This window comes from Coloeus monedula (assembly GCF_965178545.1).
Source record: "Coloeus monedula genome assembly, chromosome: 1".
In the NCBI taxonomy this organism is placed as follows: domain Eukaryota; kingdom Metazoa; phylum Chordata; class Aves; order Passeriformes; family Corvidae; genus Coloeus; species Coloeus monedula.
This window is the reverse complement of record NC_138781.1, coordinates 424,374-437,959: the sequence shown is the minus strand read 5'-3', so window position 1 is coordinate 437,959 and position 13,586 is coordinate 424,374. Positions and strand designations below refer to the sequence as shown.

General features: G+C 69.2%; 2 protein-coding genes across 3 annotated transcripts; one reads left to right on the top strand and one right to left on the bottom strand.

Moving 5' to 3' along the window:
* Nucleotides 1-201: 201 nt before the first annotated feature.
* RARRES2 (retinoic acid receptor responder 2) lies at nt 202-2,565 on the bottom strand. Its single transcript, XM_082286900.1, has 5 exons — nt 2,360-2,565; nt 1,160-1,261; nt 639-743; nt 444-557; nt 202-319 (listed from the first exon to the last, which is right to left on the bottom strand). Exons 1-4 carry the CDS (start codon nt 2,540-2,542, stop codon nt 444-446), a joined length of 504 nt encoding a protein of 167 aa, XP_082143026.1. The 5' UTR covers nt 2,543-2,565; the 3' UTR covers nt 202-319.
* Nucleotides 2,566-4,028: 1,463 nt separating this feature from the next.
* LOC309583340 (uncharacterized protein) lies at nt 4,029-11,510 on the top strand. 2 transcript variants are annotated; one of them, XM_082298980.1, is made up of 5 exons: nt 4,029-4,139; nt 5,456-5,623; nt 6,321-6,429; nt 6,748-6,861; nt 7,412-11,510. In XM_082298980.1, the coding sequence occupies exons 2-5, from the start codon at nt 5,600-5,602 to the stop codon at nt 10,357-10,359; spliced, it is 3,195 nt and encodes a 1,064-aa protein (XP_082155106.1). In that variant the 5' UTR covers nt 4,029-4,139; nt 5,456-5,599; the 3' UTR covers nt 10,360-11,510. The 2 variants fall into 2 exon arrangements, with proteins under 2 accessions (XP_082155106.1, XP_082155105.1); XM_082298979.1 differs by lacking the exon at nt 4,029-4,139 and having other exon boundaries at nt 5,006-5,623.
* The last annotated feature ends 2,076 nt before the right edge of the window (nt 11,511-13,586 follow it).

Here is a 13,586-nt window from a genome sequence, read left to right as displayed (position 1 = left end):
CTGCTCAGCCTGCACCCACCATTTCCCTATCTTTCACCCCTGGGGACAACAGGTGACACAGGCAGTGGTGACATGGAGCCCACTCCCCACCCACCATGTCCCCATCCCTCATCCTGGGAACAACAGGTGGGGGGTGACATGGGTGATGCCAGGGGGGAATAAGAGCCATGACAGCGGAGCCAGCGCTGGGTTTACTGGGGAGCGGGGACAGGTGGGAGGGGGGGACACGTCCAGGACCCTCCTTGGTCACACTGTGCTGGGGGGTGACAAGCGGGGGAGGCCGGGACCGCCATGGCAGCGTCCATCGGTGCCGTGGTGCCTGGAAAGGGGGCACGGAGTCAGGGCTGTGAGGGATCCCTCTGTCCCCCTGTCCCCCCCATCCCGGGGGCTCTTCCAGCCATGTCCCCATCCCGGGGTGTCTCCAGGGGTGTCCCCGTACTCACCTAGGCTGGCAGCCCCCGGGAGAAGGCGAACATTCCGGGCAGGTACAGCATGTCCCCACCTTTCCCGGCCTCCTCCACTGCCCGGCACTCGGCTTCGTCCCGCTGCCGGATCTCCTGTGGGCACAGCAGGGGCTGGCACCGGGCGGGGACACGGGGGGACACCGGGGGCACTGGGGGGCACTGGGGACACCTCACCTTGGCTGCCAGGTGGTGGCTGGGGCCGCAGTTGTGGTACTTGTCCAGCACTTTGGGGACGTCGCTGGTGTCAAACTTGTAGCAGGCCAGGCAGGTTGGCCTCCGCTGGGGACATGGCGGGATGTCACTCCCGGGACCCCTGCGGACCCCTTGGCACCAACCACCATCCCTTCTGTCCCACCCTGGCACCCATGGCAGCATGGTGGGGGAAAGGGGGCCTGGGGGAGGCTGAGGGGCCGTGTGACCCCTGGGATGGGACCCAAGGGAGAGGAGACACCCAGGGATGGGCCTAAGGGATGGGGCCCTATGGGGGAACAGGATGTGCCACAAGGGAGGGGGAACACCCCAGGATATGCCCCAAGGGAGTGGGGATGTGGCCCAAGGGAGAGGGACACCTTGGAATGTGTCCTGAGGGAGGGGGCGACACTCCAGGATGGGCTCAAGGGAGATGGGAGCTCCCTGGGATGTGCCCCAGGGGAGGAGGGACACTCCCAGGACACGTTACCAGGGTCCCCCCTCACCCGGCTCTCCAGCACCCGGCAGTGCCGCTGCGGCGCTCGCTTCCGACATGCCGTCTGTGCCAGGCCCAGCCGGAGCTGCACGAACGTCCCCGAGGGGTCCTCCTGTGGGAACAGGGGGTGGGAGGGTGTGGGAGGGCCCCAGAATCCCCCGGAGGGATCCTGGCCTCTGGAGGGACTCCCGAACCCCACAGATTTCCAAGGAAATACAGCCCCCGGGAAGACCCCAAACCCCAGGAGTGACCCAACCGCCCCCAGAGGGACCCCAAATCCTGGGGGACACCCTGAACCCCACAGATGCCAACCCCTGAGAGGGACCCCAAAGCCTCCATAGGAACCACAAATCCCAGGAGGGACCCTGAACCATGGGAGGGATCCTAAATCCCAGAGAACCTCCGGTAAACCCAGCCCAGGAATGACCCCAGGGTGGCTCCGAGATGGGCAAGTGGCCCAAAGTGGGGGGTCCCTGGAGTCCTGGCCCTTTCCAGACTCGGGACAGTGATCCAGGGGCACCCCGGGATAGACCCGCTCCGGGGGGCACTGGGATCAGCTTGGATCTGTTAATGAATAACCGAGCACAGCCTGGCCAGCAGGGCCGATCCCGGGGCACCCCTGGACACCCCAGTGCCTGCCTGTTCCCTTCGGGACACCCCGAGCCCCTCCCCATTCCTGTGGCCATCCCGGATCCCAATCCTGAACCCCGAATCCCAAATCCCAAACTCGCCTGCTTGATGACCCTGTCCATCTCCCATTCCTTCGGGGACACCCCGACCCTCTCCTCATTCCCTCTGGGACACCCCAATCCCCTCCTCAACCTTCTCTCTGCTCCTGCTGGGACACCCCAACACCCTCCCCATTCCCATGGTGATCCCGGATCCTGAGCCCCAAATCCCGATCCCGAATCCTGTTGCTCCCTTGCTCGATGACCCCGTTCACCACCTGCTCCCTGCAGGACACCTACCCTGACCCCCTCCCTGACCCCCTCCCTGTTCTCGTGGCCATCGTGACCCCCCAATCCCAGATCCCAATCCCAACCCCTGCTCCCCCCCTCGATGACCGCTTCCACTGCCCGCTCCCTCCTGGACACTCCGTCCCCCTCCCCACTCCCTCTGGGACACCCGCGCCCCTCCCTGACCCCTCCCCATTCCTGTGGCCATCCCGGCGCCCAAATCCCGGTTCCCGGTCCCAAATCCCGTTACTCACCCGCTCGATGACCCCGTCCACCTCCCGCTCCTTGAAGAGGAAATGCACATTGCTGCGCCCGTGGAAATATTCCAGCACATCCCGGACCACGCGCCGCTGGAGCGGGGACTGGCCCGCGGCCACCGCGGCCACCGCGGCCACCCCCAGGGCCAGCGGCAGCCACAGGGACACTGGGAGCCTCATCCCGCCGGGAACGGCCTCACGGATCCACGGGCCGCTGGCGTCGGGCTGGCATGAGCCGATTTCCTGGGATCTGCCCCCAAATCCGCCCCCGGGACGGCCCCGCGGGTGACCCCCCCCCACCCCGCGGGGCCCGGGAGGAGGGGCTGGAATGGGATGGAGGGAGAGACCCCGGGAATGGCGTCATGGGCTGCCGGGAGCGGCTCCTGCTCCCCGGGAACAAACTCCAGCCCCCGGGAATGGGCTTCAGTCCTCTGGGAACAAACTCCAGCCCCCGGGAATGACATCCTACCCCCGGGAACAAAATCTTGCCCTGGGAACGGGCTCCAGCACCTGGGAATGGGCTCCTGCCTCCCGGGAATGAGCTCCTGCTCCTGGGAACAAGCTCCAGTCCCCCGGAATGGCTTCATGTCCCACTGGGAATGACATCCTGCCCTCAGGAACCGGCTCCTGTCCTCGGGAGCAAAGCCTCCAGGAACGGGCTCCTGACTACCAGGAACGGGCTCCTGACTACCAGGAACGGGCTTGTGCTCCCCGGGAATGTTGTCATGTTCCACTGAGAATGACATCCTGCCCCCGGGAACAAACTCCTGATACCGGCCATGGGCTCCTGTCCCCCGGGATTGGCTCCGGCCCCCGGGAATGGTGCGGTGTCCCCGGGAACGGGCTCCAGCCCCTGGGAACAGCCTCCTGCTCTTCCCGGCTGTCCTTGTCCCGGCTGTCCCCTCCTGGCAGGAGGGGAGGGGGACACAGGTGGCACCGGGGGTGGGCGGGTGGCACTGGGGAGGCACTGACGGAGCCCTGGAGGCACTGGCGAGCCACTGGGGGGAACTGGGGAGCAGTGGGGGACACTGGGGGGAACTGGGGAGTCACTGGGGGGAGCTGGGGGGAACTGGGGAGCAGGGGGAGGACATTGGGGGTAACTGGGGAGCAGTGGGGGACACTGGGGGTAATTGGGGAGTCACTGGGGGGAGCTGGGGGGAACTGTGGGGCTCTGGGGGTTGCTGGGAGGAACTGGGGCTGTACTGGGGAGCACTGGGGGACACTGGGAGGCACTGGGGCTGTACTGGGGGCACTGGGGGACACTGGGGGGAACTGGGGAGCAGTGGGGGACACTGGGGGGAACTGGGGAGTCACTGGGGGGAACTGGAGGACACTGAGGGGCTCTGGGGGTTACTGGGAGGCACTGGGGAGGGCACTGGGAGGCACTGCGGCTGTACTGGGGGCACTGGGGGACACTGGGGGGCACTCGGGGGGGCACTGGGGCTGTACTGGGGGCACTGGGGGGACACTCGGGGGGCACTGGGTCTGTACTGGGGGCACTGGGGGACACTGGGGGGACGCTCGGGGGGCACTGGGTCTGTACTGGGGGCACTGGGGGGACACTGGGGGGCCCTGGGCGGGCGGGGCTTCTCCGGCCCCTCCCATCGCCTCACGGCTGTGCTGCCCGCGGCGCCGACAGGGGGCGCTGTCCCCGGCCCCGCCCCCCGACCCGGAACGGGGCGCGGCCGGATGCTGCCGTGGCTGTCACCGTGACGTCACCAACGCGCTGACGTCATCGAACGCGTGACGTCATTGCGCCGTGGGGCAGCGGCCGCCCGTGAGTTTCCCGGGGAGGGGTCCTCGGGGATCGCGGTCACGTGACCCGGGGGTGGGTTGGGGGCTCGGCGGGGTTCGGGGGTGCTTGGGGCGGGCACGGGGCCCTGCAGGGGTCTCAGGTTGTGTTTGGGGGTGTCGGGGGTGGGGGGACACACGTGGCAGCGGCGGGTTCGGGGCTTCCCCAGGAGGGGGCGGGTGCTGGGGGCGCACGGGGGTCCCTCCGAACCCCCCCGAGGTGCGGCCGGGACCGAGCAGAGCCGGGATCCCCGAGAGCCGGGAGCTGCCGCAGCAGCCGGCGGGGGCTCGGGGGAATCCGGCCCGGTGGCCCCGGGGCTGTTCCCGGCTCCCGGGGCTGTTCCCGGTTCCCGGGGCTGTTCCCGGCTGAGGAGGCGATTCCATGCCGGGGCTATTCCCGAGTCCCAGGGCTGTTCCTGACTGCCAAGGCGAGGCTGTGCCGGGGCCGTTCCCAGCTCCCGAGGCTATTCCTGGCAGGACGAGGCTGTACCGGGGCCGTTCCCAGCTCCCGAGGCTATTCCTGGCAGGACGAGGCTGTACCGGGGCCGTTCCCAGCTCCCGGGGCTATTCCTGGCAGGACGAGGCTGTACCGGGGCCGTTCCCAGCTCCCGAGGCTATTCCTGGCAGGACGAGGCTGTACCGGGGCCGTTCCCAGCTCCCGGGGCTATTCCTGGCAGGACGAGGCTGTACCGGGGTTGATTCCGGCTCCCGGGGCTATTCCCGGTTCTCCAGGCGATGCTGTGCCGGGGTTGTTCCCGGCTCCCGGGGCTATTCCTGGCAGGACGAGGCTGTACCGGGGTTGATTCCGGCTCCCGGGGCTATTCCCGGTTCTCCAGGCGATGCTGTGCCGGGGCTGTTCCTGACTCCGGAGCCGTTCCCGGCTCCCGGGGCTGTTCCCGGCTGCACAAGCCGGTGCCGTGCGGGGCCATTCCCGGCTCCCGGGGCTGTTCCCGGCTGCACAAGCCGGTGCCGTGCGGGGCCATTCCCTGCTCCCTGCTGGCGCAGGTCACTCCCGCTCGCTCCCATCTAATCTATCCCATCCCATCCCGAACTACAACTCCCAGCGTTCCCGAGCTCTCGCCGTCCACAGCCGGATCCGGCCCCGCTCGGCGCCTTCCGCACCCCAAATTCCGGGGGGAGGAGGAGGAGGACGGGGGGGCCGAGGCCGCCGGAGCCGCTCCGGGACTGCCGCGCTTCTCCGGCCTGGTTCCCGCCGTCCTTCCCGCTCCCACTCCCGCTGCCCTTCCCGTTCCCGTCCCCGTTCCCACTCCCACTCACATTCCGGCTCTCCCGCTCTCCCAGGACCCCGCCGCGGCCATTTGAGGGAGTCGGTGGCGGAAGGAGACCAGGAAAAGGCTGGGAAGAGGCCGGGAAAGAGCCGGGAAGCAGCTGGGAAAGAGCTCTCGAAGAGACCGGGAAGGGGCCGGGAAGGGGCCCGGGGGAGCGATGTCCGCGGGGGGAGCGCCCCAGGTACGCGGGGGATTCCGGCGGAATTCCCGGGGGGATCCCCCGCTCCTCCACCGCCCCAGGACATTTGGGGGGATCCCGGCGGGAATCCCGGGGCCGGGGGCTTTTTCGGTGATTTTTTTTCTTCAACCCTTGGAGCCCTCCAAGAGTTTTTCTGGGAAATCGGCGCTTTGGGAAGTCCCGGAGCGCAGGGGGGCCGCCACCCCCCCAGCTCTGCCTCCGCCGGGCTCCGGGGGTTGGGGGACACGAGAGGAATCCGGGAGGGCACGGGGGGCTTGGGGGCGGTTCAGTGACCCCGGAAAAGCGGGAGTGGCTCCTCAGGAAAGGTTCCTCCCTCGGTGCGGGTCCTGCCTGGAAAAGGAGCTGGTTTGGGGGGTGGGCAGTGGGGCTGGGGCGACAGGGATCTGTTCTGGAGGAGCGGGGCTGGGCCTCTGTTTTGGGGGAACAAGGATCTTGTTTGGGGAGCAGGGATCTGCTGGGGGAGCAGGGATTTGGTTTGGAGGGGTGGGGATCTAATTTGGGGGAGCAGGGATGTGAGCTCCATCCTGGAGCAAGGAACCCGGACCTCATATTTGGGATGCAGGAATAGGGGCATGATCCCTGCCCTTGGCCTGTGGCCAAACTCAGGGAAAGGTCCCCAAACATCCCAAAATGACCCAAATGGCCCCAAAATGCCGCTGAGCCGCTGCCCCCTCCCCAGCCCGCCCACGCCCTGGATTTGCTCCCGTATTCCCGGCTGAGCCCAGCGCCGCGGGCCGGATCCCAGCTGGATGCCGTTGGCGCCGAGATCCCGTCGGATCCCTGCACAGGTGAGTGGGGGGGACACCCTGGAGTGGGGGCCAGGGTGGAATTTTCCGCACAGAGCTCGGTGCATTTTTGTGGGAACTTTGAACTGGGATGATGAAAGTGTTCTGGGGATTCCCGGGGATGGGAGAGGCTGCAGGAGGAACCCAGAGCCCAGGAATGGCTCTGTCCCACCTCACCTGGAGCCTGATTCTTGAGGGGCAGCTCCATCCCCCACTGCCAGAGCCCGGTTCTCCTGGGAGCGGCTCAGTCCCAGCTTCCCAGCTCTCCCAGTGGCAGCTCTGTCCCTGATCCCGGCTCTGTGGTGCCCTGTGTTCCCCCAGGGTACCGGTTCTTTAAGCCGGGGGGTTTGTTTGGGATGAAGCCGCCGGAGGAGCCATTTGGAGCCGCGCGGACGGGCCCGGAGGATTCCAAGGCCATGGGCAGCCCCTGTGCTGGTGAGTCTGGCCCCGTGGGAATGGGGGAGCAGTGGGATCGGGGGGCTCAGGGGAAGAGATGGGCTGGGATGGTGTGGGGGTGTTCTGGGCCAGTTTAGAACTTTTTGGGGCCAGTTGCAGGCTGCTCTGAGCCAGTTTGGACCAGTTTAAAGACCATTTTCAGCCATTTTGGGCCAATTTTCAGTCATTTTGGGGCTATTCTGGGCCAGTTCACAGCCACTTATGACCAATTTATGGCAATTTTAAGCCACTTCTTGGCCATTGTGGGCCAGTTTGGGCCAGTTTTGGCCAGTTTTGTGGACCAGTTTTGGCCATTTTAGACCAGTTTGGACCATTTGGGGTGTCAAAAACCGGGGGGATTGGGGTCCCTTTGGGGTGTCACAGACCAGGAGAGTCTTGGGGAGTTGAGGCTCTTTGGGGTGTCCCAGTTCCCCGTGGTTCAGCGCTGAGGGGCCCACGAGGAAGGGGGGGCTGGACCTGGGTCCTCCCTGCTCGGGACAGCCCAGAATTCTCCGAGAGCCGGGATAACGCCGGGCTCTCTCCGGTGCAGTGGAGCCCGGGCGGGTGAGCAAGGTGGAACCCGAGGAGAAGCCCGGGATCGGCGCTGGCTCCCTGGAGCTGTTTCCGGCCGCGGGCGGCAGCTCCGGCCGCTGGTTCCCCGGCGGGCAGCGCGGCCCCGAGTCCCCCCGGGACCCCCCGGCCCCCCGTGCCGGCTGCTGGGGGGCCCAGGGGGGCGTCCCCGGCCCCTTCCGCTGCGCCCAGTGCGGGAAGGGCTTCCGGCAGAAGCAGAGCCTGGTGACGCACGAGCGCATCCACACTGGGGAGAAGCCGTTCCGCTGCGGGGACTGCGGGAAGAGCTTCAGCCAGCGGCCCAACCTGCTGACGCACCGGCGCGTGCACACGGGCGAGCGGCCCTTCCCCTGCGCCCAGTGCGGCAAGAGCTTCTCGCAGAAGGCCAACCTGCTGGCGCACCAGCGCATCCACGGTGCCCACCCCGATGAGGGCAAGGCACGGGCGCGGGCGCCGGCGCGGGGCTGCGCTGAGGACGCGCCCTTCGTGTGCCCCGAGTGCGGGAAGAGCTTCCGGCAGAAGCCCAACCTCATCACGCACCGGCGCATCCACACGGGCGAGCGGCCCTTCTCCTGCTTCCTGTGCGGCCGCAGCTTCAACCAGAAAACCAACCTGGTGACGCACTACCGGGTGCACACAGGTGAGCGGCCCTTCGCCTGTGCCCAGTGCGGCAAGCGCTTCACCCAGAAAACCAACCTGGTCACGCACCAGAGCACCCACACCGACCTGCGCCCCTTCCCCTGCGCCCAGTGCCACAAGTGCTTCAAGGACAAGGTGTCCCTCAAGGCCCACCAGAAGACGCACATCCCCCGCCAGCGCCGCTGCCCCGCGCGCGGCCCGGCCCCCGCCGCGCCCTTCGGGGCCGCGCCCGCCCTGCTGCCCCCCGCGCCTGCCCCGCAGGACCCTGCCCCCTTTGCCCCGCTCCCGCCCGCCCCGAAGCCCCCCGAGGGCGCCGAGCTGTTCCCGTGCCCCGAGAAGGGCTTTCCCCCCCCGCCCCCGGGTGAGGCCCCCTTCCCCTGTGCCCACTGCGGCGACGGCTTCTGCCCCAAGGTGCCCCTGCTGCGGCCCCCCGAGGCGCCCGCCGCGCCCTTTGCCCCCGGCCCCCCCCTCCTGGGGCCCCTGGGGGCGCAGCCGGGGCCGGGGGACGCCGCAGCCCCCCCGGAGAAGCCCTTCATCTGCAACCAGTGCGGGAACAGCTTCGGGCTCTGGCTTGCCCTCGTCGCCCACCAGAAGAGCCACGCGGGGCACAAGCCGTGCCCCGGGGCCCCCCCAGCTGAGCCGGGCGCCGAGCGGCCGCCCGGGTCCCCCCCGGTGCGGGCGGGCGAGGGCCGGCCCTGGCCGTGCCCCGAGTGCGGGCGGGGCCTGGCGCAGTGCGAGCGGCTGCCGCGGCACGGGCACAGCCCCGGCGGGCGCGGCCCCTTCCGCTGCGACACCTGCGGCAAGCGCTTCAGCCTCAAAACCAACCTGGCCACCCACCAGCGCATCCACACAGGTGAGCGGCCCTTCACCTGCGGCGTCTGCGGCCGCCGCTTCAACCAGAAGGGCAACCTGGTGACGCACTACCGGGTGCACACGGGCGAGCGCCCCTTCGCCTGCGCCCAGTGCGGGAAACGCTTCGCGCAGAAGCCCAACCTGCTGGCACACCAGAAGACGCACCTGGGCCGCCAGCCCTTCACCTGCCTCGAGTGCCCCAAGCGCTTCAAGAGCAAACTGTCCCTGCGGGTGCACCAGCGGGTGCACACCGGGACCCCCGGCCCCGCCCCCAACGCCCTGGACCCCACTGGGAGCCCCTTCCCCTGTGGGCTCTGCGGGGAGGCCTGTGCGGAGCATGGGGGGCTCCGGCCAGGCCACGGCGGCGGCGAGCGGCCGCACACCTGTGCCGAGCAGCTGCACACCTGTGCCAAGTGCCCCCATGCCTGCACCGAGCATCCCCACGCTTGTGCCGAGCGTCCCCACGGCTGCGGCGAGCGGCTCCACACCTGCGCCGAGCAGCGCCGCGCCTGTGCGGAGCATCCTCACGCCTGTGCGGAGCATCCTCACGCTTGCGAGCGACCCCACACCTGCGGGCAGCCACACCCCTGCGCCGAGCGGGCACACCCCTGCGCTGAGTGTCCTCACCCCTGCGAGCAGCCCCACGCCTGCACCAAGCGGCCCCACACGTGTGAGCAGCCTCACGCCTGTGCCGAGTGTCCCCACGCCTGCGCCGAGCATCCTCACACCTGTGCCGAGCATCCTCACCCCTGCGAGCGGCCCCACCCTTGTGAGCGACCCCACGGCTGCGCCGAGCAGCCCCACGCGTGTGCCGAGTGTCCCCACGCGTGTGCCGAGTGTCCCCACGGCTGCGCCGAGCGGCCCCACGCGTGCGCCGAGTGCGGGAAGCGGTTCCGGCAGAAGGTGAACCTGGCCGTGCACCTGCGGACGCACACCGGGGAGCGGCCGTTCCGCTGCGCCGACTGCGGCAAGGGCTTCAGCCAGAAGGCTCACCTGCTGCGGCACCGCCGCACCCACGGCGCCGGCCTGGCCCCGCCCTGCTCCGCCGGGGACCCGCTGGCCAAGGGCCCCGAGCCCCCCGCGCTGCTGCTGCCGCCGTGCTCCCGCGGGGCCCCCCCGGCGCGCCCCGACAGCCCCACGGGCGCCGCCGACATCCTCCTGCAGCTGATGCAGGACGAGCCCCCCCCCGGCCCCGGCGCCGCCCCGGTGCCCCCCTGCAAGTGCCCCGGGGGGGGCCCGAGCCCCCGGGCGCCGGGGCTGCCCCACCCGTGCTGCTGCGCCGCCTGCCTGGCCCCCCGCCCGCCCGAGCCCCCCCGCGGGCAGCTCTGGCCCAAGGCCGGGGGCTGCGCTCGGGCCTTCGAGGAGAAGCGAGTGCCGGGAGCGCCGGAGCGGGAGTGCGGCGAGGAGAAACCGGCCCCGTGTCCCGGCTGCCTGTGACCCCCACGCTGGGACCTACGCTGAGACCCCCGCACCAGGACCCCCACCCTGCCCCACCTGCCTGTGATCCCCCGCACTGGAACCCCCACCGAGACCCTCCCCGGCAAGGGCCGGCCCTCGGCTCCTGCACTCACCCACAGCAAACCTGGTGCAGGATGGAGCCGAGGGGACGGAGCCAAAGGAATGGGGCCGAGGGGACAGAGCCAAAGCGATGGAGCCGAGGGGTTGGTGCCAAGGGGACACCGCCAGCCGGATTCAGGACTGGGACTTGGAGGAGCCTCCAGCAGGGGCCGATGGGGCAAAGCAGAGCTCCGGACTGGGACATGGCACGTTTCTGGCTTGGGAAGACACCAGAGGTGTGCAGGGGACAGCGCTGGACCAGATCTGTCATGTTGGCTGTAACCACACAGACCAGAAGGAGCTAGACACTGTGGAGCTGCACCCACTGGAGCCAGACATGGGACAAGAGGGGCCCCCAAGGGCTCCCTGTGCCTCCAGAACCTTCCATCCTGCTCCGGACTGGCTGGCATTCCCTAGGGACACGGTTGGGATGGGAGTGTGGGGCCCTTCCTGCTACAGGCTGACTTCCTGGGATCCCCAGTGCAGCTCCATGCGGAGGAGTTGGGAGCGCACCGGGAGAGCAGCCAGGAAAAGGAAAAGGGCCTGGAGGGGCTCAGCTCTGCTTCCAGAAGGGCCCCGGAGATGCCTCCGGTGCCGGGGGCATGGGGGGGGGCAGCTTGTGCTTCTGCTTGCTCTGGATAACTGCGCGCTTTGGGACTCAATATTCCGGATTTGGGATGGGTGATGCCGGGTGGCTGCTGGAGCCGGAGGTGGTGGGGGGCCCTGTGCGGGGTTCCAGCGGCACGGAGGGCACGGGGTGCTTTGCTGGGGTTTGCTTGGTGTTTCTGTGTCCCCCCGATGTGACAGAGCCGGGGATCCATGGTTTCGGGCAGAGCTTCTGCCACAGACACCACAGGGAGCTGCCATTGCTTCATCCCAAAGGGAATCGGGTCTTCTGACGGGACCGACACCGGGACAGCCACCGCTGGAGCCCCGGCCAGGTGGGGGGTCCCACTGCAGTCCCCCTCCCCCAGCTCTGCTCTCTGCAATTCTATTTTTTGAGGTTATTTAAAATAAAAGCTTCTGATGGCTCTGGGGCTCCACGTGCTCTCTCTGGGGCTGGGGGGGGGGGAACACAGGGGCCTCTCTGGAGCCGCAGTCCTGGCCTGAGCCCCGGGAAAGGCTCTGCCCCCCAGCCCATCACCAAGGGCCCACCAGGACAGTGACAGTGACTGTGCCAGGACCTTTCGACGTGCTCTGCAACCACCAAACCTCAGGATGAGGGTGACCACCAAGCCGACCCCAGGGTCACTGTCACATCCACGGGGGTGGCACCAACGCCTCCAGTGCTCCTGGGGACAGATGGGGGGGTCTCACACTGGGGCTCTCACTGGGGGGACCCAGTGGGATACAGACACTGTGCCACTGGCCAGGCGTGTGGCTGAGCTCCCCTGCTCTGGTTGGGGACACCCGGTGCCACCCCGGCTGAGTTCTGGGAGGTTTGGGCACAGGGGCTGCAGGGGCAGGAGCCGGGGGCTCCGGGTGTTCCTGTCCTGGGGTGGACACGCGGTGCGGGACCCTTCCAGTGTGGGACCCTCTGGTGCGGAGGCTCCCAGATCTCCGGAGTCACCAGGCCGGTTCCTCGGGATTTGGCGGGGGTGGTCTTGGAGGGGGGGCGTGTGCCCGAGCAGCCCCGTTTGGGGGGCGGGTGACGCTGCCGGGGTGGGTGATCGTAGCCGGAGCGGGGCCGGATCCCGGGCCCACCGGGCACTGGGAAGGAGCCGGATCCCGGCACCCACCGGTGCAGCCGCCGCCGCCGCCCCACCAGCAGAATTCCCCCGCCTGGCCCGAGGACCCCTCGGTACCCCCAACACCCGGTTCCGGTGCTCTTCCCCCCCCGCCCGGTGCCGCCCCCCAGCCCAGCCCCTTCCGCCGCCGCCATCGGGCGCCGCCCGGCGATGCAGCGGGTGAGCCCGGGGCGTGCCCGGGGGGCTCCGGGGGTGCTGCAGCCGCGGTGTCCCGGTGGAGGGCCCGGGCCCTGGGCGGGGGAGGGGTTCCGAGGGTCCCTGCGGACGGGTGGCGGGGTTGGGCGGGGCTGTCCCGACGCCTCCGGTCGGGATTAGCGGGGGGTCGGGCACCCAGAGCCCGGGGGGTGCTGCAGCCCCGGGTGACCCCCTTGGGGTGCCCGGCGAGGGGCGGTGCCGCCGGCCCCCCTGAGCCCCGCGCTGTCCCTGCCAGGGGGTGCTCCCCGAAGTGACATTCGAGGAAGTGGCCGTGTATTTCTCCCCCGAGGAGTGGGCGGAGTTGGCGCCCTGGCAGCGGGCCCTGCACCGAGAGGTTATGGGCGACAACTACGACCTGGTGGCCAGCCTGGGTGAGGGGACGGGGGCGTGGAGCTGGGGGTCCCACGGGGCTCGGGGTGCCGTGGGGTTGCGGGTGCCCGGGACAGGGGGTGCCACAGGGCTGGAAGTGTCATGGGGCTGGGGACACAATTGAAGGCTGAACTGGGGGTCCGGAGGCTGAGTCGGGGGTCTGGGGGCTCAGTCGGGGGTTCAGAGGCTCAGCCAGGGGTCTGGGTACGTGGCGGGGGGTCCACAGGCTCAGCTGGGGGTTCCGAGGCCAAGCTGTGGGTGTGGAGGCCGAGGTGGGGGCCCGCAGCCCGATTGCCCCACAGAGCTCACCCCCATCTCTCCATGCAGAGCGGGGCTCCGGATGTGTCCCGGGTGTGAGCAATGATGGTACCAGGTAGCCTGGCCCCACTGTCCCCCCGTCCTGCTGCCCCCGCACCCCCAGCACAGCCCCCCGGCCTGGTGACGGTTCCCTGGTGACACTCCCCATGCCTTGCAGGGAACACTGAGAGTCCTTCCTCCCACACAGACCCCAACTCCAAGTTCACCCACATGAAGGAGGAGTCACACGGGGGGGTTCCCTGCGCTGGGGAGCACGGCAGAGCTCCCGACACCGCCAACAGCTGTGAGTGACTGGGGACACCCTATGGGGCTGGGGGGCTGGCCCTGGCCAGAGCCCCTGTCTGACACCCCCTGGACTGGGTTGGGAGTCTCCCCACGGTGTCACAGGGGTGGGCATGCGGCCGGCGGTGGGTCCAGGACTCTCCCATGGTGACACTCTGTTCCCAACAGGTGCCTGGAGTGGTTCTGACAGCAAGG